At 45.9% G+C, this 25231-nt stretch overlaps 1 protein-coding gene across 1 annotated transcript in view; it reads left to right on the top strand.

Moving 5' to 3' along the window:
* ALDH1A2 (aldehyde dehydrogenase 1 family member A2) overlaps positions 1–25006 on the top strand; it is a 73714-nt gene extending 48708 nt beyond the window's left edge. Inside the window, exons 7-15 of the mRNA XM_083475847.1 lie at positions 986–1114; positions 1360–1473; positions 15847–15949; positions 17762–17946; positions 18546–18710; positions 19117–19274; positions 19400–19474; positions 20491–23030; positions 23569–25006. Of these exons, the coding sequence (XP_083331973.1) occupies positions 986–1114; positions 1360–1473; positions 15847–15949; positions 17762–17946; positions 18546–18710; positions 19117–19274; positions 19400–19474; positions 20491–20563 (1002 nt within the window). The 3' untranslated portion in view covers positions 20564–23030; positions 23569–25006. The remainder of the gene's footprint in view (positions 1–985; positions 1115–1359; positions 1474–15846; positions 15950–17761; positions 17947–18545; positions 18711–19116; positions 19275–19399; positions 19475–20490; positions 23031–23568) is intronic.
* The last annotated feature ends 225 nt before the right edge of the window (positions 25007–25231 follow it).

Here is a 25231-nt window from a genome sequence, read left to right as displayed (position 1 = left end):
AGCACAGCTAAGCCTTCTAATCTGTGTTTGTACAGGACTGCACAGCAATAGGGGTCCTAGTGACACCCCCTACCAGTAGTGTTTAAATAAGTTATCATTCAAATAGTTAGCCAAAATATCCCCAGTAGTAGTTCTGACGAATATCAGAGCCTCGTGTATTTTAGTGCCTGTTTGAAAAGAGCAGAAGAACCAACAGATGGAATTTGCTGTCACAAGAGTGATGATGGACCCCTTGCCACATAGCCATGAGCCACAAGCGAGAAGTAGATCAGTGGCTGTTAGTCATGAGTGCTAAAGGGAGCCCCATGTTCAGAGGCAGCGGGGTGGGGGTAGGGTTTATTGCCCTCATGCCTTGCACAGTTGGCCACTATGGGAAACACAGTACTAGGCTAGAGGAACGTGGTCTACACCTGCAAAGCCTCACTTAGGAAGTTTGGCTTTGATTTTTGATTTTTCTGTGTACATTTAATTGTGGGATGTTGTATGTGGAGCACACAATAGTTACAGTAGATGGAAAGGATCCAAGGACATCAGTTGGCCAAGCCCAGTTTTAGGAAGATTGCTTTTCATTTTTTAAACAATGATTATGATGATGATGCTTTTGTATTCTGGTCAAACCAGAGGCATTCCAGGCTGCAGAAGTGGAACGACACATTGGCACTGCATGATTACTGTGCTTAATATGAGTACAGTTCACCTACAGAGCACTTACAGTTTTTCTAAGCACAATCTAACAGACATGATACAAAAGGAAAAAAGGACCAGGGAGGGAAGAGGAACGCAAACATTGGAGCAGGTTGATGTAGCTCTAATGTTCTCCACCTTGTTCTTTAAAATGGACTAAATAAGTAAATAAATATCACTGGTAGAGTGATAAGCTAAAACCGCCTTTGGCAACCCTTTTGCCCTCCAGAGGACTCGAGCAGCTAGGATTTCTTGGGTCATGTGGCTGCCTTAGTAATAATGGCTGCATTCTTTCCTTCAGTGGAATTTCCCCCTGCTGATGTTTGCGTGGAAGATTGCACCTGCTCTCTGCTGCGGCAACACCATCGTCATCAAGCCAGCAGAGCAAACGCCGCTGACCGCGCTCCACATGGGAGCCCTCATCAAGGAGGTGAGCAGAGCAGCGGGGTCAGAGCCGGGCTTTCTTTGAGCCAGGCCTTGCCGGAACTCAGTTCTGCAACTCGGTTTTAAGAGAGCAAGGGAGGTGTTCATGCTGAGTTCTGGCACCCCTTTTTCTAGATGAATAGCACTGAGCCAGAGGATGCATCCAGGGAGCTGCCCAGCTTGGCTTGTGTGTGGTCCATTCACCCTAAACAGCTTGCCCCTCCCCCTTCCCTCTCTTTGTTGTCGCAACAGGCTGGGTTTCCACCCGGAGTGGTCAATATCGTGCCAGGATTTGGACCCACCACCGGCGCAGCGATTGCTTCTCACGCGGGGATTGATAAAATTGCCTTCACTGGATCCACCGAGGTAAGTGGGTGCTCTAGAGGGTGTTTGGCTTCACCTCGGAAGGAAATGGTACACCCAACAAGGCATGCTGGTGCCTGCGGTGGAGATTCGCTTTCCCAGTTAAGGCCAGGGCAGAGCATCACCTCCAGGAAGTCCTCGCTGAACTGCCTGGGAGATGTGCCACAGGCCTTCCCATTTCAGTGGGGCTTTGCAGAAGTCCTTACCCATCAGCGTCTGGAGGTCTGGCGTGCTCCACTTTCCCCAAAGGCCCTGAAGAAGAGTCCTTTGCCTGAGAGGGTCTTTACAGAGGTGGAGCTTCTCTTGGTTGCTGTGGTTTTTAATGGAACGCTTGTTTGGTTTGAAGAGACAGATAAATGTGGCTGCAGGCCATGAGCTTTCATAGAGAGGATTTCAGGTGTTTCCTTTGTTTAGTGTTGTGTTTTGAACTTTAATACATCGGCCACCTCGAAAGAGTGCTTCTTGGAAAGGCAGCATACAAAAGTAAAAGTAAAATAAAAAGAATGAAGATAAGCTTGTCCCTGGATTGTGCCTATAGACCCTGCAAAGGCTTCCTCAGATGGCTACTACCTGTTGACACCAATATTGGAGCATTCTGGAGAGTCTGGTAAAGACAGAGTCAAGTTCCATTGACAGATTTTGTAGCTGTATGTGGCCTATATTTCAGTTAAAGAGACTCTCATGCAGGATGCACTTCTGATTGCGGGACGAAAAATACAGATGGATTTGGTTTCAGAATTGTCTCTTGTAGCCAAAATAAATTTTTAGCGTCATTCCAGCGGGGTTTCATTTCTAATAGGCATTTAAACTCAAAATGCTGTGGATTTTGTCCTAACTCAATACCTGCCTTTAAGAGCCTTACTAATAGGAAGTGAAAAGCGTTACAGAGATGAAAAAAAGCAATTCTCTAAGAACCTAAAGTGGGAACAGCTGGAACATTTTAATGTAACGCGAGTGTAAACTGTTCCATATTGTTTTTTATTTCCTGTTCTGTGGAATTCTTGTAACAGCAAGTTGATGTAGTAACACTTTCAAACCAGAAATGTAAGATCAGCTGTTCTGCGGAGCACTGGGCTTCTCAGAACCAATGAAGGCTGCCTAGCTTTGTTAACATAAAGGTGGAAATGTTTTGTTTTCTCCTGCTTGTATCCGTTGAATATCCCTTGCACAACCTGAAGAATGGGTTTACTCCTGCTTTCAAAATTTATATGCCGCCACCTCCAGGAACTGGGAGCAGCGAGTGATATTTTAGGGAAATTAAAAGAGGTCTTGTTAACAGGCAATAGAAAGGCTGGCAAAGTTTGCCAGATTCAGGCCCATAAACAAGCTTCCTGGTAAGGCCTGCCTCAAACTTCTGAAATCTTTTCTGGCTTGGCTTTTCATCCACGCTGGGGAGGACATCTCAGCCCCCAAACGGCTGGTGGGGGCAAACAGCACTCTGCCACTGAAGACCTTAGTTTGGAACCACAGGGTTTGCAGCTTGGGCTACCAATTGCCAGTCACTACTTCTTTTCATGAATACACACAGATTTATTTGTTTCCAGTATTTCTTCAGGATGATAGTCAGGGCTAGAGCTGGAGGTCAGGGTCACTGAGTGGGGAACAGCAAGCCTGTCATCTTTTGTGACATCTAAGCCAGGCATGTCGAACTCCCAAGAAACTGCAATCTACTCCCACTATAAAAAACTGACAGTGGATTGGATTGACCAAAGTTGCTGAGCTTTTTTTCGGGGGGGGGGGGGAGATGAGAATCACGCAAATGACCAGGATCGACCAGGGATGCCCCACAATCGATTGGTAGATCGTGATCGACCTGCTGGACATCCCTGATCTCAGCTGTATAATATAATTTGTGTGCATCTGTGCAATACCCATTCACATGAACAATACAGAGACCCATGTGCTCTAACGGGATACTTGTATATACTGTATAATTGTTTAAAAAAGTGTACCTTTTTCTTTTTAAACCTCCTTACTGTTTCTCCAAAGAGACTGAGCACAGCTAACAATCAGCAATAAAAACAGAGTAACACAGATGTATGCACTATTGACTTTTAAAAGATGTAAAAAATTCATTGAAATTGATAGGACAAGCAACTAATCTAGCCTCTTTGACAAATTCAAGCAACACAAAAATAGCAAAAAGTACACAACTAAAGACCCTTTTGAAAAGTCAGGTCTTTGCCAGCTGCCTGAAACTGTGAAGGAACTTGCTCTGCAAGCTGTTTCATAGAGGAGGTGCCACAACAAGGAAGGCCCCGTCCTTAGTGAACACTAGCTTCACCACCTAAGATGGAGGAATTAGGAGCAGGGGCCCATCTGAGTACTGGAGTTTGCAGGGGCAAACATACAGAAAAATGGGGACTTGAGGCCCATGGAAGTCTTTCATCTGTGCAACCCAATTCTATACCTGTTACTCAGAAGAAGTTTCTGGTAAACACAGACCAGCTCACTCCCAGACAAGTGCCTGTAGCATCTCAGTCTTTGCTGATAAATCACATGCATTTAGGATGAAGAGTTTGCAGCCCTGCTGCTTGTAAAACAACATGGGCATTGCCAGCTAACATTTTTTGTCATCCTCCAACTCCTGAATAATGACTGTTTGGTGGTGGGGGGAGATTGGGAGATGGACCATATGTCAGATCTTTGTGGAGCCTTTGATGTGCTCTCCCCATCCCAGCACCCCGCCTCTTTTCCCATTCACGGCTCACCTCTCCCAGGTGGGGATGCAGTGGGGTGACGGTCCCCCCCAGCCTGCAGGCAGGCAACTTCTTACACAAACCCGCCCGTCATGGATCGCTTCTCTGCACAATCCCCCATCGCTTGTGTTTCATGCTGCCATGGCTCATTAGGGACAGCTCTGCAAAAACGCTGGGTTTCTGTAAGCACCAAGGCTGAGGCCCAAAGGCTGCCTTTGGGAGAAAGCAAAGCAAAATGTGTGCTCCGCACTCCATGATTCCCCCCCCCCCCCCCGCTGAGCCTCAGATCAGTCACAGAGCCCTCAGAAGTAGAAGAAACGGGTGTGGAGAAAGAAGGACGTTTTTCTCCTTCTCTCCATAGTGCAAGAACTAAATGGGATCGTTCCATGAAGCTGAATGGTGGAAGATTCGGGACAGTCTAAAGGAGGGACTTCTCTGCACATCTCAGAGTTAAATGATGACATTCACTCTTGCAAGGTGTACAATGGCTACCAACTTGGACTTTTTTTCTAAAAGGGAATTGGACCAATCCATGGAGCATAACGCTCTCAGTGGCTGCTAGCCCAAATGGCTAGTATGGCCTGCTGTGGCTGTGGCTGTAGAGACGGATGTGGGAGAGACATGGTTTTTTGCAACTGGGGCAGATGAAGGCGTCTGGTTGTGCCTGTGCAAATGCACCATGGGATTTTTTCTTTCTGTGCTCCTCCCAGAGGTCATTCCTCCTTTGGTCACTGCTGTGGATACACAATCAGACTGATTATCTCCAGGTGCTGCGGTTATCTGCATGGCACATGGCACGATCAATGTTGCCATCCTCCATGTCATGTTGGCCTGCCAATGGGCCTGGTGCCTGAAGCCAGCTCCCCACAGAGCACGTCCTTGGAGATCTTTACTGCTTCACCAGCATCTCCAAAAATCTCTTTCCCCTACTTCCAAGCAAACACTTAGCTCTGGGGTGCTATCGCGTTGGCCTTGGGAAGTGAACAGGAAGTGGTATTTCTGGAGCTGCTTGAGTGTTTTCATCCCCTGTATGGCTTCACCTGCCTTCCTACCTCTCTGCCCCTTGTTAAATGAGCATCCAGTTATCAAGGATGAAGAGAAAGCAGAATATAGGCAATGTAATGTCAGTGAGCCCTTAGGCAACAAACCAAATGGAATCTCAGGTCTGGGTACAACTTTAGAAGTGTCTGGGTGGGGCTCTATGCCAGTCCCAATAGCCAGATGCCTCAAAGTCATCTGGGGAATATGTGGAGCAGGAGAGTCTTTTACCAGCATCTCAGCATCACGTTGCTTTCAACTCTGGATCCCTCCTTCCTTCTCTTTGCTCCTTCAGTGTTTGTCCTGTTCCAAGCCTAGATGGCTGTAGAAACAAATTGGAGACATTAATGGAAGAGGATTGGTCTATCAATAGCTGTGGCTGATGGGAGTTGCAGTCCAAACATTTGGCAGTAAAGGCTGCTGTAAGTCATGGTAGCTAAGCAGAACCTCCATGTGCCAAGGCAGTGCTCCTCAGATTATACCTGACACCAGGCGCAAAACCAGTGGATGGGGCCTTCTTCCCATGCCTTGTTTGTGCATATATCAGGATTAGACTCTGTTGGATTAGACTAACCTTGATCTCCTCCACCAAGACAATTCTTATACACGGAAAGGGGCCTGGGGCAAAGCATGAATAACCTGAGACAGCGGTCAGTCGCTGGATGATGTTTAGGGAAGCTCACAAGCCTTTTTCCTTGGCTGTGAAGTGGGCTACAAATTTGCTGCATTCTAGGTAAAATCAGCCATAGTGGTTACTTCTGTTCCAAGCTGACCACATTGTTGTCTCCATATGGTGTCTCCCAGGCAGAAACTGAAGATAATGAAACATCTGACATTTGTTCCAACATACTGAAGTCTGTATGAGTGAGAGGAAAGATGAAGATTTGGTTGATGCAACGAACACACCCAAGCAAACAAGTTAGATCCCCAGTTTAATGAGAGAGGGAGATCAGTGGGGGAGAGGGAGCGCTTTGGGCTCAAAGATCTTTAGGTTGAACAACTTCAGTCAAAAGCCCAAGGAAGCATCTTGCCTGATTTGCTTGCAACTCGGGTGTTTTCTTTATGCTGTGAGTTTAACAAAGCATGAGCTCATCATTAGTCAACAAGATACCGGGCGAGGCCATCAAAGCAAACTACAGGAGAGTCCAGGATTGAGTCATGCCAAGCAAATGTTTGCAGCTAACAGCTGTATTACCACTGATCCTGTCTTGCTCAGCAGGTGACACCCCCCCCCCAAATGAGATGGATTTCATGCTGCAGGATCCAGACCCTGTTGTGTCAGCTCTCCCTTCTCATCCAAGAGGATTTGCACTAAAGGCCTGCAAGGACCTTCCAGATCAACCCTGCGAGACATTTTGCTCATTTTTACTGAACTTCTTTGGTTTCTCTCAAAAGTTCTCAGAAGAACACTCAGATTCCAAAACTTGTGGAGGGGCAGGGGAAATTGGACTGGCCCTGTTGAAAGCAGAAGTGGCACGGAGCCCACAAATCTTCCCCGCCTCTGTTCTGTGCTGAATAAATGCTACATTTCAGATTAAAATGGTCATTGGTATCATTGCTCATAGCCTAGACCAACTTTCCCCCAGGTGCCCTTGACATGTTGCTGGACTACAACTCCCAGCAGCCGCAGCAGCCAGCATGGCCAATGGTCGGGGGCAATGGGAGCTGTGATCCAACAAAATCCAGACGGCACCAAGGCTGGCTACCTCTGCATTAAGAGGAAACAGGCCGAATGGAGCCATAGGGCAAAGAGTCCACCAGGAATTCTACGCTACAAGGTGGCCTGTCCTGTTTCACCACCTGAAGTGAAGTGGGAGGGTACTGCTATGTGCACACACTGTGTGTCACCTCTCCTTGCCACCCCTGATGCAGCTTCCAGGTTCTGGCAAGATCTCACCGGAAGCCAGAAGTCACTCCAGATGCTTCTCCTTGCTTCTCTGGTGGCAGCGATGGTGGGGTGCCCACAGAGGTGCCCCTTGGATTCTGCCCTCTGAGGCGGCTGCCTCAGTCTGCCTCATGGATAGGCCGGCCCTGCTGTACCAGCACCACTGGGACTTATGGAGGACTTTCCTGATGAAGGCAAGAGGTGCCATTTGGACTTGTCACTCTGGACACTGAAATGTTTTGGGTCACCAGCAAGGTGGGAAGACGACACAAAAATCAAAAATGGAGTGAATGTGACCCAGTCATAAAGCAATGCAAGGTCTTCTTCACACAGGCCTTCTGTGCCATTTGTAAGCCCTGGTAGCTTGGGGGAGTCCTGAAAGCTGATCCCTGAGACAGGGCTGGTTTTAGGGTGGTGCACCCCACATAGAACATGGAACCAAGGGGGCAAAAATTGAGAAGATCCATCACTGAGAAGATCCATTTGGGGACGCCAAATTTTGGCCTCACTCAGGGCACCATGCTATCAAAGATGACCAACACCTGACCCTGCCCTGAAATGCAGCTGTGATATGGACTGAGCTGAGAGGACCTGCCAGACCCGTGCATCTCTCTGTGCTGCTGGGTTGGCTCATCTGGGCCAAGGAGGTTCTTCTGGGGTGTGCCAAGGACTGACAAGCACAGCTTACTCTTCTCCATGCCAATCTGCAGCCAGGTGCTGTGTTTGTGCAGCAAACAACCCCACATCTGCAGAATCAGTGTGTGTGTGGGTGTACTTTGCATGGGGAGTTAGGCTTTGACAGAGGAACCTGAGAATATTCTCATACCTGCAAGATCCTTGTTTGCAGTTTATGTTTGTTTTGATACTTAACCTTCCTTTCAGCCACAAAACAACCCCTTAAGCAACTCCAAAACAGACTACTTAAAATAAAACACACACACCAGAAAGCAAATTAAAAACAAATTACCATATTTTTCGCTCTATAAGACGCACCAGACCACAAGTTTTTGGAGGAGGAAAACAAGAAAAAAAATATTCTGAATCTCAGAAGCCAGAACAGCAAGAGGGATTGCCGCACAGTGAAAGCAGCAATCCCTCTTGCTGCTCTGGCTTCTGTGATAGCTGCACAGCCTGCATTCGCTCCATAAGACGCACACACATTTCCCCTTACTTTTTAGGTGCAAAAAAGTGAGTCTTATCGAGCAAAAAATATGGTACATCCAGTGAAGAGCAGTACATGAATAATCACAGAGAACAAGTCTAAGCTATTTGACCCTTTCAATGTACTTTAAATTAACTGGATTATTATTTAGTAATTGAGAAGACAAAAGAAAAATGAAAGACATTTTTTAAATTTTATTTTTGCATTTTCTATTTTACATATACAAGTGAAATAAAAACATAAACACAAAATCCCCTTTGACTTCCTTTCCCCACCCCTGCCAAAAAAAAGCAAGACATTTGCCCCTTGTGAGTGACCCAAGCAGAACTTTCAAAAAAATCACATTTTTATAGAGGACAGAAGGTTATATATCTATATATCTATTTTAAGCAAAATTTGTCCAATATTTTAAGTCTAATTAATGCATTAAGGGGTTAATACTATAGAGTAAGCTGTCCTGCTAGGCTTAACTAGGTCACTCCCCAATACATTGAGAGAAAGGTAAACTTCTGTCTACCTGAGAAGCTCAGTGTGTAAAGAGGTCTGAGCTGGTTGCACCAAGCTCAGACCACGTGGCTCTAACAAGGTTGAGTTCCTATACCAATAATTTAGGAACTTTTACCACTGTAGCTAGCCCACATTTTATTGATTGATGTATGAAAAAGCACATGAATCTGACCTTTGGAAAGTTTGTAAGTAAACAATTTTTAACTTACAAAATGTGTGGTCTTTTCTATGCTAAAAGAGAAGTTTTGGAACTCACAAGGGCATATTTTAAAAGTCGAATAGCCTATATTTCCACGCTTCACTTTGCAGCATAATTTGTGATTTTAAAATCTCTAATGGGGTTCTCTTGCCAAAGAGTACTTGCCCCAAACTTGTATCCCGGCATCCAGGAAATCTCTTTTTATATCCATTTTCCTCCTTTTTTGTAATAATTTATATTACATTTTCTGTCTTACAATTTCAAATAAGCATTTTACAAACTCTAAAATATCCAGTGGCTTCCCTTCCTCTCTTTCCATGGTTCATTTTACATATCATACATCCTTCCATATATTACTATAACCATTCAAATAAATTTTTCACTTTTACATCCATTAAAAATTATTTACTCTGTTGAATTTATCTTAATGCTGTCAGTGTTTTCAGCTGTACAGTTATTTTCCAGATATTCAATAAGCGTTTTCCAATCTTCTTGAAATGTATGTTCTCCTTGCTCTCTTATTCTATATGTTAAATCTGCAAGTTGTGCATATGCTTTCGACTTAAGTTGCCAATCCTCTTTAGTTGGGACCTCGCTCACTTTCCATTTTTGGGCGAACAAAACACAGGCCACAGTTGTTGCATACGTAAGTAACCTTTTCTGACATCTGGGAATTTCATTCTGGGTTATCCCCAGCAAAAAGAACTATGTTTTTTGGGGGAGGTACGTAATTTTGAACATTTTTTTCAATTCATTATAAATCATTTCCCAATACCCTTTTACCTTTTTACATGTCTACCACATGTGGAAGAACGTTCCCTCTACTTCTTTACTCTTCCAACACTTATCTGATTCTGTCTTATAAATCTTAGCCAACCTACTCAGAGTTAAATACCATCTATGAATCATTTTCAAGTAGTTCTCTTTCAATGAATAGCATGCTGTAAATTTCAGGTTGCTTTTCCAGAGTTTCTTCCAGAGGTTGAGATCTATATTGTGTTCTATATCATTTGCCCGGTGTGTCATTGAAGTTTTAACAAGCTCGTCTTTTGTTTCCCATTCTAATAGAAGATGATACATTTTAGACAAAGGTTTATCCTTATTTTGCAAGAGTTCCATTTCAAATTGTGAACTTTGGTCCAAAAATCAATTCTTTCTATCTAATTTAAACGTATCATGTAACTGGTGATATTGCAAGCAAGCAATAACTTGGTTCCTTAAGTTTTCCATTGATTTCAGTTTGGGTTCCCCAATGTAAATTCCAGCAGTTACAGGGAACAGTCACCCACTGTCTACAGTTACAGTCGCCTATTGTACAGTGGTACCTCGGGTTACAAACGCTTCAGGTTACAGACTCCGCTAACCCAGAAATAGTACCTCGGGTTAAGAACTTTGTTTCAGGATGAGACCAGACATTGTGCAGCAGTGGCACAGTGGCAGCGGGAGGCCCCATTAGCTAAAATGGTACCTCAGGTTAAGAACAGTTTCAGGTTAAGAACGGACCTCCAGGACGAATTAAGTACTTAACCCGAGGTACCACTGTATATCCACATTAACTCTCTTAATTGTAATTGCTCCGATGGGAGATAGCCATAAATAAAGGTGTTTTTCTTTCCAACATATTTTTATGTTTCTCCCAAACTCTATACAGATTCTTCCTAAGAATGTGATTCATAAAACTCTTATAGATTTTTGCCTTCCCATACCAAAGACATGCATACCATCCGAATTTTAAATCATGTCCCTATACCTATAAATGTATATATACCTATTTTTTCCTTGCCACCAACAGAGATTATATTGTTGCAGGTCCTTGTGGCACACAGAGTTCTGGTCCCTCTTGGGTTATGCAGAGAATGATCCTCCCCTCCAGCCACTGTCTCACAACCTATTCCAAGTGGGGATTGAGGAGTGGAGGATGCTGGTGCCAACATTCCTGTTGATGAAACGTCTTGGCTCCACTGTCTATGGGGGAGAAACCTTTCCCCTGGCATTCCCTTCCTGGGCTGCACCGGCTGTCTGTGGGGAGTTCATTGGGAGTGCCAAGAGATGGGAAGGAGGAAGCAAGTGAGCAGTGCAGAAGACATAAAAGCCAACACACACCTCCCTTTGCAACCCTTTCCAAATTGAAAACTGGAAAGAACTGCCTTTTCTCTCTGCAAAGCTTCCCTCGCCCCTGCCCAGGGTAAAAATACGGAATAATCAAATAGTTAGTGAGTAGTCATTCAAGAGAGGAGAGGAATAGCATTGGAGTTAGAGCACATAGTATTCTCCCAGATGAACTGCAACACTCATTAAGCTTATATCTAGAGAGGCTTTGATCTGTGCACTTTCCTATTACGTAGTCCTATAATTCAGGTGATATCAGATCCCCACCCTCAATTTACTGTGGCAGCCACTCTGAGGAGCTCCTTCCCTGGGAAAACAAAGTTGCCTCCCTCTTCATACAATTCCCTTCCCGGACAGGGGGAAATCTCCCTCTTTGCAAAGGTGTTTGGGGCTTCCTCTTGTTGGCTTTGCAGCATCTCTGGATTGTTTTGCTGCACAACTGCTCTTGGCTGGCTTTTCATTCATTGAGTTTTTAGTTGTGATCTGAAAATGTGATTGGTTTAGATTTCGTTGTGTGTCACATTGAGCGTTTAGTGGTTTTGAACGGCTGGGGAAGAAACTGAGGTATTTTATAAATAAAAATAGAAACAGTTGACAGGATGAGGTTGCAGACCGAAGGAGCAACAGATTGCTAGTTCTTTGATTTATTGCTTGGTGTTTGCCACTGTGATGATTGTAGGGATGTGTATAGATGTTAGGAGAGGGTGTATTTATTAGATGTTATCCTTCCTTCCTCACGTTTTAGCAGAGTGCATCTCTTTGCAACTTAAAAGGGAAGCTTAGATTGACCAGTTTTAGCCTTTTAGTTTAAGTAACCAGTATGCTTTAAGGCAGGACGCGGGTGGCACTGTGGGTTAAACCACAGAGCCTAGGACTTGCCGATCAGAAGGTCGGGGTGAGCTCCCATTGCTCGGTCCCTGCTCCTGCCAACCTAGCAGTTCAAAAGCACGTCAAAGTGCAAGTAGATAAATAGGTACCGCTCCGGTGGGAAGGTAAACGGCGTTTCCATGCACTGCTCTGGTTCGCCAGAAGTGGTTTAGTCATGCTGGCCACATGACCCGGAAGCTGTACGCCGGCTCCCTCGGCCAGTAAAGCGAGATGAGCGCCGCAACCCCAGAGTCGCTCACGACCGGACCTAATGGTCAGGGGTCCCTTTATCTATGCTTTAAGGCAGACTGGTTTCTCCTTTTCTCTCCCTTAAAACAACAATCACATAAACAGTCTTGTAAAAGGTAAAAAACATTTTGCTCACTCAGAATACTTGTTGAGAAGTAACAGATACAGCAGCTTTGTTCAGGCAAGCTTAAAATGGTAATTCTGTTACATAGGAATGCTTAGGTCTAGCTTAAGATGGAGTCTGATCATTGGAGGTCAGACATGGCAGATTGTTTTTCACATTTATAGCTTGAGATAAAGAGTAAAAGTGAAGAGAGGCAAAAGAGCAGAGAGCAAAGACAAATTGCCCAGTCAGGTAAGTAGATTATATACGGCTTTGCCCTACTTCTGGCTGGGCATAGTGGGAGTGTCTCTCACAGAGCTCTCTCTAGCAAACTTACAGGAAAACTCTGTGAGCTTCAGCTCCTATCGTGTGCCTGTCTAGCAAACATGCATTGTCGGTTTGCCTGCATTGTAAATACAGTGGTACCTCAGGTTAAGTACTTAATTCGTTCCGGAGGTCCATTCTTAACCTGAAACTGTTCTTAACCTGAAGCACCACTTTAGCTAATGGGGCCTCCTTCTGCCGCCGCGCTGCTGGAGCACGATTTCTGTTCTTATCCTGAAGCAAGGTACTTAACCTGAGGTACTATTTCTGGGTTAGTGGAGTCTGTAACCTGAAGCGTATGTAACCTGAAGTGTATGTAACCCGAGGTACCACTGTATCCCACAATGATTTGGTGTTCTTGGGATATGTTGCCTCCAACCATCAGAATGTCTCAGGCCAAAAGCATCCGAATGGAGTCAGTTCTGAAGGAAAAGTCTGAAGGTGTAGCCTTTTCTCTAAAGTGAAGCATCATAAGGGTCTACTTGAAACTTTGCTGAGGTCAACGGGGCTTGCACAGGAGATCTTCCCAGGAACTGGGCTTCTCTGTCCTCCCAGCTGCCCTGTTTGGCTAGATTGCCTCTGCTTTGCATTTGCTCCATCTTATGCTGTCATTTTTACCACATTTCCCATTGTCAAGTGATGATGGGAAAGAAGAAACAACTGTTGGTAAGCCAGACCATTTCATATCACAGGAGGGGAGAGGGCTGCTGCGCTCAAGTCCTGCTCATGGCCTGACTGTAGGCCTCTGGTTGGCCACTGTGAGAACAGGATGTTGGACTAGATTGGCCAATGGCTTGACCCAGCAGGCACTTCTTATGTTCAGCTCTGTTGCCCACTCTTGTTGATTTTGCACGTGTGCTTTTGGCAAAAATCTGAACATGTTCAAGGGTGTGGACAGCAACAAAGCAGTGTTGAGGTCCGTCATCTATCCATGAGCGTTGGCTTGTAGTGGAATGCCTTTTTTGATACGCTGGCAGATGCCACCTGGTCCCTTAGAAAAGGCTCATTAATGCTCTGTCATGCTACCACCCACTTCTCTCTGTGTTGTTAACAATATTAACCTCCATCATAGGTGCTGGCTCCCTGGGGCCTTGAGTGCCTGAGCACCCACAAAATTTCCCATGAAGGGGCTGGGCACCCACAAAATTTGGCACCAGGGCCACCATGGCCCCAGGCACCCATTGGCGCAGGGCCAAGCTGGCACTCTTGACTTCCATTATATGCCCAGCTGAGCCTACAGCCAAGGTTGTTGTTGTGGTTACCTCAGGTTTGTGTATGATTAAGGATGACCGAGTGGATAACAGGCAGATATGGCCAACTCTCCTAGAAAAGGCTCCAGTGCAATGCAGCAGATGTTGCATAGGCGCACAGGGCTCTTGCAAGCTCTGCTTGGTTTTGCTGAGGCTTTTTGCTGCCTGCCATTATTGTGTGGCAGCTGGCTGCCATATAAAATGTCTGCCTCAGAGTCAAAATGTCTCAGGGTTTATCCACTCTTAACTTTCCCCTGCTTTTTCTAGGCATGGCCCACACTTAAAAGCTCAATGTCTGAGCACCCTTTTCTTTTGCTCTGGAGCTTTCCTCATGAAAACCCACTGCCAGAAACTCAAATTGACATTTGCTCTGCTTGAGCACTAAAGAGCGGGTTTTTGTGGGGAAAGCTCCTGGGCAAAACAAAACAAAATGCTCATACCTGGAGTTTTAAGCACAGACGTTTTCCTGGAAAGAGTGGGGCAAAAGGTAAGTGTGGATAAGCCCACAGTCCTACATTTGAGTAAAAGTTGGAGACCACAGAGCACTGATTCTGACTGCTTGCAGTACGCCCATCTCCCCGCATGGACCGCACAGTCAAAAGACTAACCAGTGTCTAGACTGTGTGGGCAGGCAGGGAATCTCTGTGAACTTGTATGGAGCAAAGAGACCAGGATGACTTCAGTCCCTTCTTAGACCCGTGGTTGATATGTCTGCCTCCATTCTTATCTGCCCATTGCTTCTGGGAATCAAAATGTTTTGTTTCTTATGTCAGCATAATTATGCATCTTCACCTGCATCTCGTGTCAGGGCTGGTTCAACTGCAGGTCAGCCCAGAGACCCAGAGACTAGTAGTAAAGTTGATTCTTTATTCAAGGAAACAGAATACAAACAGAAAAACCTAAGGTGAGACTGGCCCCGGTGAAGCAGTAGCCAGAACTGGCAATCTGGGCTGTTTTCCCTGCAGTCCACCAGGGAGGGGCCCCTTGAAACCTCTGGGCCCATTGTTCGGCCACATGCAAAAGTCTCTGAGACCTTGGAGACAAGAGGGGAGCTGAATACAGTAGGACCAGCAGGCTCCTATGGATCTGTTGCAGTCTCAGCCCCCACCTCCAACTGTCTGTCCTATGTCTGCAGTGTTTTCATCCTCTTTGTTATGTACTGAGTTGAATAGGATCCACAAGGCAGCAGTCTGATTGGTCCTAGGACAATAGGATTCAGAATGCAGCAGTCTGATTGGTCCTAGAACAATAGGGTCCAGAATGCAGCAGTCTGATTGGTCCACAGGAGCCACCCAATCCAGCTCCAGGTGGAAGTGAATCCGCAACCTGATTGGTCTACAGGTGAATCCCATAATTAGCCAATCACATGAGGTCCATTGTGTAAATAATGTATATAAAGCAGACATTCTGGGGGAACTTCCATTCCTCCTCACCACTATGAGCAGAATAAAGAGCATGAAATCCACTCGACTCTGAGTATATTTCACTCTTCTTCCTCTCTCTAAGAACTGTTGCTTGTCCAGTACAGTGGTACCTCAGATTAAGTACTTAATTCGTTCCGGAGGTCCGTTCTTAACCTGAAACTGTTCTTAACCTGAAGCACCACTTTAGCTAATGGGGCCTTCTGCTGCTGCTGCGCCGCCGGAGCATAATTTCTGTTCTCATCCTGAAGCAAAGTTCTTAACCCAAGGTACTATTTCTGGGTTAGCAGAGTCTGTAACCTGAAGCATATGTAACCTGAAGCATATGTAACCCAAGGTACCACTGTATTCAGCCATTTCCCCCCTCCTCTCTTCCGTGTCCCACCAGCATCCCCCTGGCCTGGAGCCTTCCTCTTCTGAGGCTTCCCGGGGGGGGGGGGTTCTCTGGCTGGAGCTCCCTGCCTCTCCTCATTGTCCAGCCAGACCCTGACATTTCACTAGAGCCTTGAGCTGCCTGTTGCTCTGAGCCCATCTCTCAAGCCTTTTCTCCTTCATCTTTTCAGGTTGGCAAGTTGATCCAAGAAGCGGCTGGGAGGAGTAACTTAAAGAGGGTGACGCTGGAACTTGGGGGGAAGAGCCCCAATATTATCTTTGCAGATGCCGACTGTAAGTAAGGACGAGGGAGGGGTTTTGTAAGGTTCACATTTTAATGCAAATAATGTAATGTAAATAACTCTCACTTTCTGAAACAGCCCGCAAACCAAAACACTGCTATCCTTCAAAATTAACTCTTCTCTGAGTTTCGTGATGCAGTCCTCCAACCAATTAAGATGTACAGATGTACAGAAATGTATATGTCAGGGAAAGTGTATACTACTTTTAAAAATACAGGGAATCCCCCCCAAAAGTGTATATATTGTTGTAAAAGTTGGGCACCATCGCCACTCTTTGCTGAGTGGTAGTGAGATTCCAGGAGGTTCCAGGCATTCACCCAAGATCTATGCTCCTTTGGAAAATAGAAGACTGCCATAGCTTTAAGAAATATGATTTATTCACATATCCACACCTTCAGTCTGCATGGAGGTAGTCCAGATCTTGCAGCATGGCCATCTCAAACAGTGCAGCGGCACAAATAAAGAGGACAGAGGGAAGATTTTCTGCCTCTCTCATAATGAGGGCACTTGAGGACATCCAACAAAGCTGAATACTGGGAAATTCAGGACAGATAAACAGTTCTTCACACAGCGCATAGTTAAACTGTGGAACTCACTCCTACAAGAGAGAAGGATGGCTTTAAGGGCAGATTAGAATTTGGGGAGAAGAAGGATATCAATAGCAACTAGCTATGATGGCTATTTTGTTTGTTTGTTTATCAAATTTATTTAATAATAATAATAATAATAATAATAATAATAATAATATTTATACCCTGCCCATCAGGGACGCGGGTGGCGCTGTGGGTTAAACCACAGAGCCTAGGACTTCCCGATCAGAAGGTCGGCAGTTCGTATCCCCGCGACGGGGTGAGCTCCCATTGCTCGGTCCCTGCTCCTGCCAACCTAGCAGTTCGAAAGCACGTCAAAGTGCAAGTAGATAAATAGGTACCACTCCAGCGGGAAGGTAAATGGCGTTTCCATGCACTGCTCTGGTTTGCCAGAAGCAGCTTAGTCATGCTGGGCACATGACCCGGAAGCTGTACGCCGGCTCCCTCAGCCAGTAAAGTGAGATGAGCACCTCAACCCCAAAGTTGGCCATGACTGGACCTAATGGTCCGGGGTCCCTTTACCTTTACCTTTACCCATCTGGCTGGGTTATCTGTGCTCTTCCTCCCCAGTCAGAGGCAGGAATGCTTCTGAGTGCTAGATGCTGGGAATCAGAAATGGGGGGAGTGTTGCTGTTGTGCTCACAGGTCCTTCCTCTAGGCATCAGTTTGGCCACTGTGAGAAGCGGATGCTGGACTCGATGGACCTCTGGTATGATCCAGCAGACTGTCTTTACGTTCTTATGATATTTGGACAAAAGCTGCCGGTTCCCAGTTACTGGGTTTTCATTTCAACAGCAGGCTGAGTTCTGAGTTGTCTGCCAGTGCTTTTATGATCTGACACAGTCTGAATTATGCAGGCCAAAATATTAATTAATCCGTTGTTGTCGTAACTAGCATCCAGGACCTCCTGCAGAGCGCCGTGGGTTTTTTCTTACGGCCCTCGAAACCTTTTTGATCTCTGCCCTGCTCTTACAGGAATCCCTACGTAAAACAGAATGAATCATCTGCAGTAACGGCAGCATACACAAATAACATGTGTGTGGATGTTTTGATCTTTTCAAACGTCTGCCCACCACCCCAGCAATGGAGTTTTGTTCTGTTGCTTTGAAGTTGAGCAGCATTATTTGCAGCTCGGAGGGATGTGTGTGACGTGGGCTCAGGAGCCACAGATGTGGGGAATGGTCCCTCAGCATGTGGCTCTCTTGCTTTTGCAGTGGATTACGCAGTGGAGCAGGCACATCAAGGGGTCTTTTTCAACCAAGGCCAGTGCTGCACCGCCGGCTCCCGGATCTACGTGGAGGAGCCCATCTACGAGGAGTTTGTTCGAAGGAGCGTTGAGCGCGCCAAGAGGAGGGTGGTGGGGAGTCCTTTTGACCCCACCACAGAACAAGGACCACAGGTAAAGGGAAGGTATCCAGGGCCCAGATACTAAATGCATTTCTACGGTGCATGCCAAGTCCTGGAAAAACACTGGCCACATTAGCACCATACATTTAAAGTGCTATGATCCCGCTTTAAACACTCATAGCTTCCCCCAAAGAATTCTGGAAGCTGTCATTTGTTAAGGGTGCTGAGAGTTCTTAGGGGACCTTTGTTCTCACTGAAGAGCTACAATTCCCAGAGTTCCTTGTGAAGAGAGATTGATTGTTAAACTACTCTAGAAACTAGAGGGAGGGGAGGAAGAGATCAGGCGAAAACACTATAACAGCAATGCAATGCATGTAAACTTCAGTGTGTAGTATTCCAAGAGAGCAGATCTCCAGGTGCCAGGCAGTCACGGCAAAGAAATGAAGAGGAGGAATTGATAAAGACGGTTTGTGCTTTGCAGATCAATCTATGTCCACAGCCAATGATCCTGTGATTCCAGGCACATCTTGTTGGCCGCTGTGAAAAAAAGGACACTGGAAAAGATGGTCTTGTATTGGGCGCACCCAGTTTCTGCAGGGCCCTGCTTATGCTCATCTTCTCTTTCCTTCCTTCTTCTTTTTCTTTTTAAAGATTGATAAGAAACAATACAATAAGATCCTGGAACTGATTCAGAGTGGCATTGCTGAAGGCGCACGGCTGGAATGTGGAGGCAAAGGACTGGGAAGGAAGGGATTCTTCATTGAACCCACAGTCTTCTCCAATGTAACGGATGATATGCGCATTGCCAAGGAAGAGGTATTGGTTCCTCTCATCCTCTTTTCCCCACACTCTGGGTCAAAGACCTTGTCGGATGTTGCCAGGAAAAAACCCTATTCACAGAGGCTCCTGAAGTTTCCCCCTGGCAGGGCACCAGCGGTCAGCCAGGATGAGCACTGGTCAAGAGTCCCAGCAGCCCAGAAGCACCCCTTGTTTGCCTGACCCAGCTGTGCCAGCTTACCATTCTCTTTGCTGGATGCCCAGGAAGGCATCTCAGTGGTGGGTGGGGGTGGTGTGGTGCCATTTCTAAACAAGATCCAATTTTTTCTGAACAAGAGCCAAACATTTCTGGGCGCATCTAAACAAGATCCATACTTGACTCCCATTCATGGTGACTGCCGGCCATTTTAATTTACCCCAAATGCCCACTCCATTTCTGTTGCAGATCTTTGGGCCTGTTCAAGAAATCCTGCGGTTTAAAACCATGGATGAAGTTATTGAAAGAGCCAACAATTCAGACTTTGGACTTGTTGCTGCCGTCTTCACCAATGACATCAACAAGGCCTTGACCGTTTCCTCCGCAATGCAAGCAGGAACTGTCTGGTGAGGAGGAGGGAGGAGGGCTGGGGGCAGGGGGTGCCTGCTCTGGAAAATGGGGTGTCTGTTTCTGGGGTGAGGGATAACATGGAGACTTTGTAATCAAGGTGTTTTCTTTCTTCCTCCGACAGGATAAATTGTTACAACGCCTTAAATGCCCAGAGTCCTTTTGGAGGATTCAAAATGTCCGGCAATGGGAGAGAGATGTAAGCAACACTTCCAGTGAGGGCTTTGGGGCTCATTCCTGTCCAGATGGTGCCTCCACCAGAAGGGGGGAAATGGTGGCTCTCCAGGTGATGCTGTGGGGGTGGATGTGGAGAAGGCAGTCATGCAAACAAGCCCTTAGTCTGGATCCACACTGACCTTTCAGTAACTGACCCTGGGCATTTTAAAGCCTGATAGAGCTCAACCAAAATGGCCTTCAATTTGGTCAAAGTATATGGGGGCAGGGAGATTGTTATGTTCAGTGTTTGACCTTGAACCACTTGAACAACCCAGTGGAAACAGGGTTGTAGCAGTGGTTGAAGCAGTTCCTTTTCTCCCTAAGCAAAAGCTTCATGAACTGCCAGTGTGGTGTAGTGATTAAGAGCGGTAGTCACGTAATCTGGGAAACCGGGTTCGTGTCTCCGCTCCTCCACATGCAGCTGCTGGGTGACCTTGGGCCAGTCACACTTCTGTGAAGTCTCTCAGCCCCACTCACCTCACAGTGTGTTTGTTGTGGGGGAAGAAGGGAAAGGAGATTGTGAGCCGCTTTGAGACTCCTGAAGGGGAGTGAAAGGCGGGATATCAAATCCAAACTCTTCTTCTCTTCTTCTATATTCCTCCTCCAAGGAAACCACTGCCAGTATCCCCAGAATGGAATTGGGGTGGGGGAGAGCAGGGGATGGAGGGCACTGAGTCTGCATTTCCTTGGTTGAGCAGAGGGATATTCTCCTCTGCAAGCACCACTGAAGTGAATGGAGGCTTATGATGCTCTACACGTGCCTCTCCCGTTCATTTCAATGGGGATCACACACAGGGATTTCTCAGGTCAAATCTCTCGTCTTTCACTCTCCCTCCTTTAGTGACACCCAGGATCTGCCTCCTTACCTTATCGTGTGGGAGGGGTGGCCATCCCTGTTTGTTGGTGCATCACCCAGACTCTGATAAGCATCTCTGTGTGGTACTTGTAGAGAGGAATGGTGTTTAGTCACAAATCTTGCACATTTAATTTGTTTTCTAGGGGAGAGTGTGGACTGCGAGAATATTCCGAAGTGAAGACTGTGACGATAAAGGTTCCTCAGAAGAACTCGTAAGAAGACAATGTGCCGATCACTGCAGTACATCAAGTGACCCTCTGTATTCCTTTTATGGGGACTAGCACTCAGGAATTTTTAAAAAAACAACGACACAGATTTCTTTTTTAAATAGCATTGCAACCAGGCTTGCCATTAAGCTGGATGGGTTTTCACCCCACTGCTGGCCACAAACCACTCGTTTAATATAGTACAGTTAGAAAACATTCAGAAATGTTCCCACTATACAAATTGCAAGTAAACACACGCTATCATGTTCCTGAAAAGAAAACCTGTTTTAAACTGACCTTCCCAACCATCATGTCCTTGATTTGCTCCATTCTTGTATGACGTTGGCGCTGCAACTGGATTCATTTGGGGACCCAAAACTCTGCAAGCCGCCACTTACCAGAAATAGAAGCCCCAAGGCTGGAGGTGGGCAACTTAACTGGAGATTGTAATGTGCGTTCTTGAAAGCATAATCCTTTTCTCCTCAAGTGAGTTTGTATTCCTCCTCATTTCAGGGAAACTTGCAAAAACACAGTGCTCCAACAGAGAAAACGATGGTGGAGTTTTGGGTTCTCTCTGTAGCTGCAGGTGTGTCTTCGTAAGGAAACCATTTCCCTTTTGGATCTGACATAAAGCGCACTTGCAGTATAACCACCACCACCACCCCCCCCCCAAAAAAAAAGGCTGGTTGTGTTTACACCTGCTCTTCTAGACAGAAAGGGAGGAGCTGGGTGAGAAGAAAGGGGCCACTTCAGCCACTTGCTCCCAGGTAGAGTTATGAGGGAGCAGATTCCTGGAACTGGACCCTCTTCAGCTGCAAGCTGGATTTCTACCATCAGTGTTGCAGCTGATGATGGGCAGCGAATGTGAGGAGGAAGAGCATGCCTGGAACCCCATGGCAGAATCTGCACAAATGGAGCTGTGGGAAAATGGAAATGAGCCCATTGCATCCCTGGGGGCAGTTCCAAATCCTGAGCAGAATCTGAGGTTTCAATGTTCAAATCGGCAGGTTAACTGCAACCTCACAGCTCCCTCCATTCAGAGCAGTGCTAAATGGCTTGAATGACAAGGGGCTGCTGTCAGCCATGTTCTGCATCCTTTTTGCCCCCCTTCATCATGCTCTGTCTAGCACCCCCAAATCAGTGGCAGCAGCTGGGAGACAAACACCATGGTGACATCACACCATATGATATGTTAATGTGTGGGGAAAGGAGCCCCATTAATGGCTGTTGCTGATTTGGCCCCTGGAACAAGGAGGAACCTCCCTCTGCAGTTCACCTGCCTTTTTCTGACTTCTTTGCAGGCAGGCCCTCGTTTCACGTAGGAAGGTGGAACACTGGCAAGTGACCTGGGCTTTCTGTGACTTTCACTCTTGACTGAAGCCTTGCAAAAATTAAAAATTAAAAAGATCCTTTGGCCATAGTTCTGCAGAACAGTGGTCTGACTTGAGAAATTGCAATTTATTATTATTATTATTATTAAAGACCAACTTGCCAAAAAGAAAAGCTGAGTAAGGAGGAGGCAATCCCTAGATTTGTCATGGCGACTCTTAACCATACCAATTCCAAGTACACTTGCCAGCCCTCCTCTTGTGAAGGAAGGACATGCTCTGCTGCTGCTCCTTCCATAATGATATTCAGCAGTTTGTGACCGGCCTTTGAGAAGCACTAGATTTAGGGCCGAGGGGGCGCAAAATTTAGAAGATCCATCTGGGGGTGCCAAATTTTGGCCTCCCACAGGGTGCCATATTACGAAAGATGACTAAAGTCTGCCCCTGTTTTGACTGTCACCTCCTTTGCAGCCACAGCCTCTCAGTGCTACTTGAATGAGAAATCTACTTATTTTTTATTCCCCAAAACCAACATCGCTCCTGTTGCATAAGGATATAAATGCATGCAGAAGGGGACTGCTGGGTGATGCTGCCAGGTGAGCATCAGTGGCACCAGCCCAGGGTGTGGGCACTGCAACAGTGTGGTTTCCCTCAAGGAGGCCGGATCCACATACAGAGGCCCACAATGTCATCATTTTGCCACTTTTTCTAATGGCTCCACTCAGTTCACCTGTTTGTGCTTCTGGCTGCCAACTGCAGAACAAGGGCTGAACCAAGAGGCAGACAGCAATGTTGGCTCCACTCATTAACTCACACCCCTCTCTGTTGCTGAACTGCAACTTATCACCAAACTTAAAACCATGGAGAGACCTGGTCTGAATAGAGACATTGGATTCTTATCTCATTATACATGATAAAGCTATTTTTAGCCATCTCACCCCTTGCTTTTCCTGTATGACCAATTGCAGTCGTTAACAGTCATCAACAGGTTTACCACACCTGTTGACGACTCACCAATCACCCATTCCCACCACCCTTCTGAGTAATACCCCTCCCCACCCTCTCACTATATATAAGGGTCTGGTGACTTCTGTTTCAGTGTATCTGAAGAAGTGTGCATGCACACTGAAATATACTCAGAGTCGCAAAGTGATTTCATGTTCTTTATTCAGCTCATAGTGGTGAGGAGGAATGAATGAAAGTCCCCTCAAAGTATCTGCTTTATATACATTATTTACACAATGGGCTGCACATGATTGGTTAATTCTGGAATTCTAGTGTAAGCCAATCAGGTTGTGGATTCACTTATATCTGGAGCATGATTGGGTGGTTCCTGCCAACCAATCATACTGCTGCATTGTTCTTGGACCAATCAGACTGCTGCATTCTGAATCCTATTGTTCTAGGACCAATCAGACTGCTGCAATTTGGATCCTATTGTTCTAGGACCAATCAGACTGCTGCAGTTTGGATCCTATTCAACTCAGTACATAACACACACGAAAGCTCATACCGAGAACAAACTTAGTTCGTCTCCAAGGTGCTGCTCCAAGGTTCGTCTTCTGGTCACAGATCTAGCTGAGTTAATGTGAACCTTGAAAAGCACATAGAGCTGAAACAGGAAGTGAGAAAGAGTGTCACTCTTCCAACATCCTCCTTCAGCTCTATGTACTTTTCAATGGAGAAGAAGTTAACCACCCTTTCCAAAAAGTGGGGAATTCAGATCCTTCATAAAGGGCACAACTGAGCCCATGGAATGGTGTCTCCTGATTTACACCCTCATTCAGCCAGGGGTGATTTCAAAGGCAGGAGTCCTTTGTTCCAGATGAAAGATGGAGGCCTCATGTTCTTTATAAAGGAGAAAACAAATTCAAAGACATTCGTTTGCATGTTATCCCCGTGGGAACATCCCACATCTGACAAAATCATGTCTGGATGAGACATAGAACAAATGTGAAATGTAGTGGCCAATCATGAAACAGAAATATCAGCAGTTTTTGGACACAATTTACCAGGAATTGGGCCAAAGCACAGAACGTCCCCAAGGGTGGTATTCAGAGGCGGTTGAAACACCAGTGCAGAAGTTGCATTTTTGACTGGTTGATGGAGGGTTTTTTCTGGACTTTTGAAAGACAGCTGTGTGTACTCAGCTGTCCATGTTTGCTACAGCATCTTTACAAAAAATGGATCTCCCAAAATGAATCACTCTGGGTCAAAAACTCAGACAGAAACTCTGGACACTGAAAAGGTTCATCTCCTCTAAGCTGAAGGGTTGAGAGTTAGTCAATAAGGAACCTGGCCATTGGAAAGTTGTCATGAGAAGGGGTGAGAGCTTGGCGTAAAAGAAGACCAAGGCAGCCTCTTGCTCCACACAAGGATCCAGTTCAAGTGTGCAAGCTCAGCAAAGTACTTCACTGGCTGGCCCAAAGCTGCCTAGAACCTGAAACATTTAATGCAAAAGGCGCCTCTTCCCACTACATCACATGGAGCACCCTTTGCCAGGAAGTTCCCCTGCACAAGCTCCAGTGGCACAAGTATGAGTTGCACAAATGTGCTCTTCAACAATGCACACTCGTGTCAGATGGGCTTGCCCAGGAGAACTTCCCCCTGGAATGGTGGGGCTCTCTGTCTCCCTCTCTGCCACCCCCTTCAGGCTCTCTCCATCTCCCCTCTCCCCTCCCTTCCCAGCCCAGCCCTCTCTGCATCCTGCCCCCCATGTTTGATATTTATGCCATCCTTGTTTGTCTCCAAATATAGATATATATTTTTTGCTAGATGCATAATTCAAGCTGTTCTTTTCCGAACGTGGAGATGCAATTGCAAGCTATACCAGAGCTGTGCAACATGAATGTCATATACTCCTATTGTAGGGTTATGTCAGAGTTTTGTTTTCTTTCTTGAAAGAAATATGCTTTAAGAAATTAGTTTTCTTATTATCTCCAATATTCATTGTGAAGGGATAATTTTCATTTCTTTTTCTGTTACATGCCTTTGGAAGAAACTCGTGCTAGCAATAAGCATTTATACTGTGTATTCCTCTGTATTATATGTGTCTTGTCTATTGTTTGTGTGTTATTTCAAATAAATTCAGGTAACAACTGAAGTTGCCATTTTTCCCACTACCCTCAACGCACATGAGTCGGTGAAATTTGTCTTTTCATTTGCCAGATACATTATGTGCTGCTCAAGGGCACCCCCCGTCAGTCTTCGAAGTTTCCTGTTATCAGTTTTAATCCTGTGTATGGTTAGAGACGACAAATGAAAACAGGTTATTGAAGTCTTTACTATTAAGTTTCCCTTAAAGGGCTTCCGAGGTGAAACTCGGCCGTCCCGTCTCATTGGTGGGACTC

The sequence above is a fragment of the Podarcis liolepis genome (genome assembly GCF_965112155.1).
Source record: "Podarcis liolepis genome assembly, chromosome: 14".
In the NCBI taxonomy this organism is placed as follows: domain Eukaryota; kingdom Metazoa; phylum Chordata; class Lepidosauria; order Squamata; family Lacertidae; genus Podarcis; species Podarcis liolepis.
Note: the sequence above shows the minus strand (reverse complement) of the source record. Positions and strands in the feature narration are given on the sequence as shown.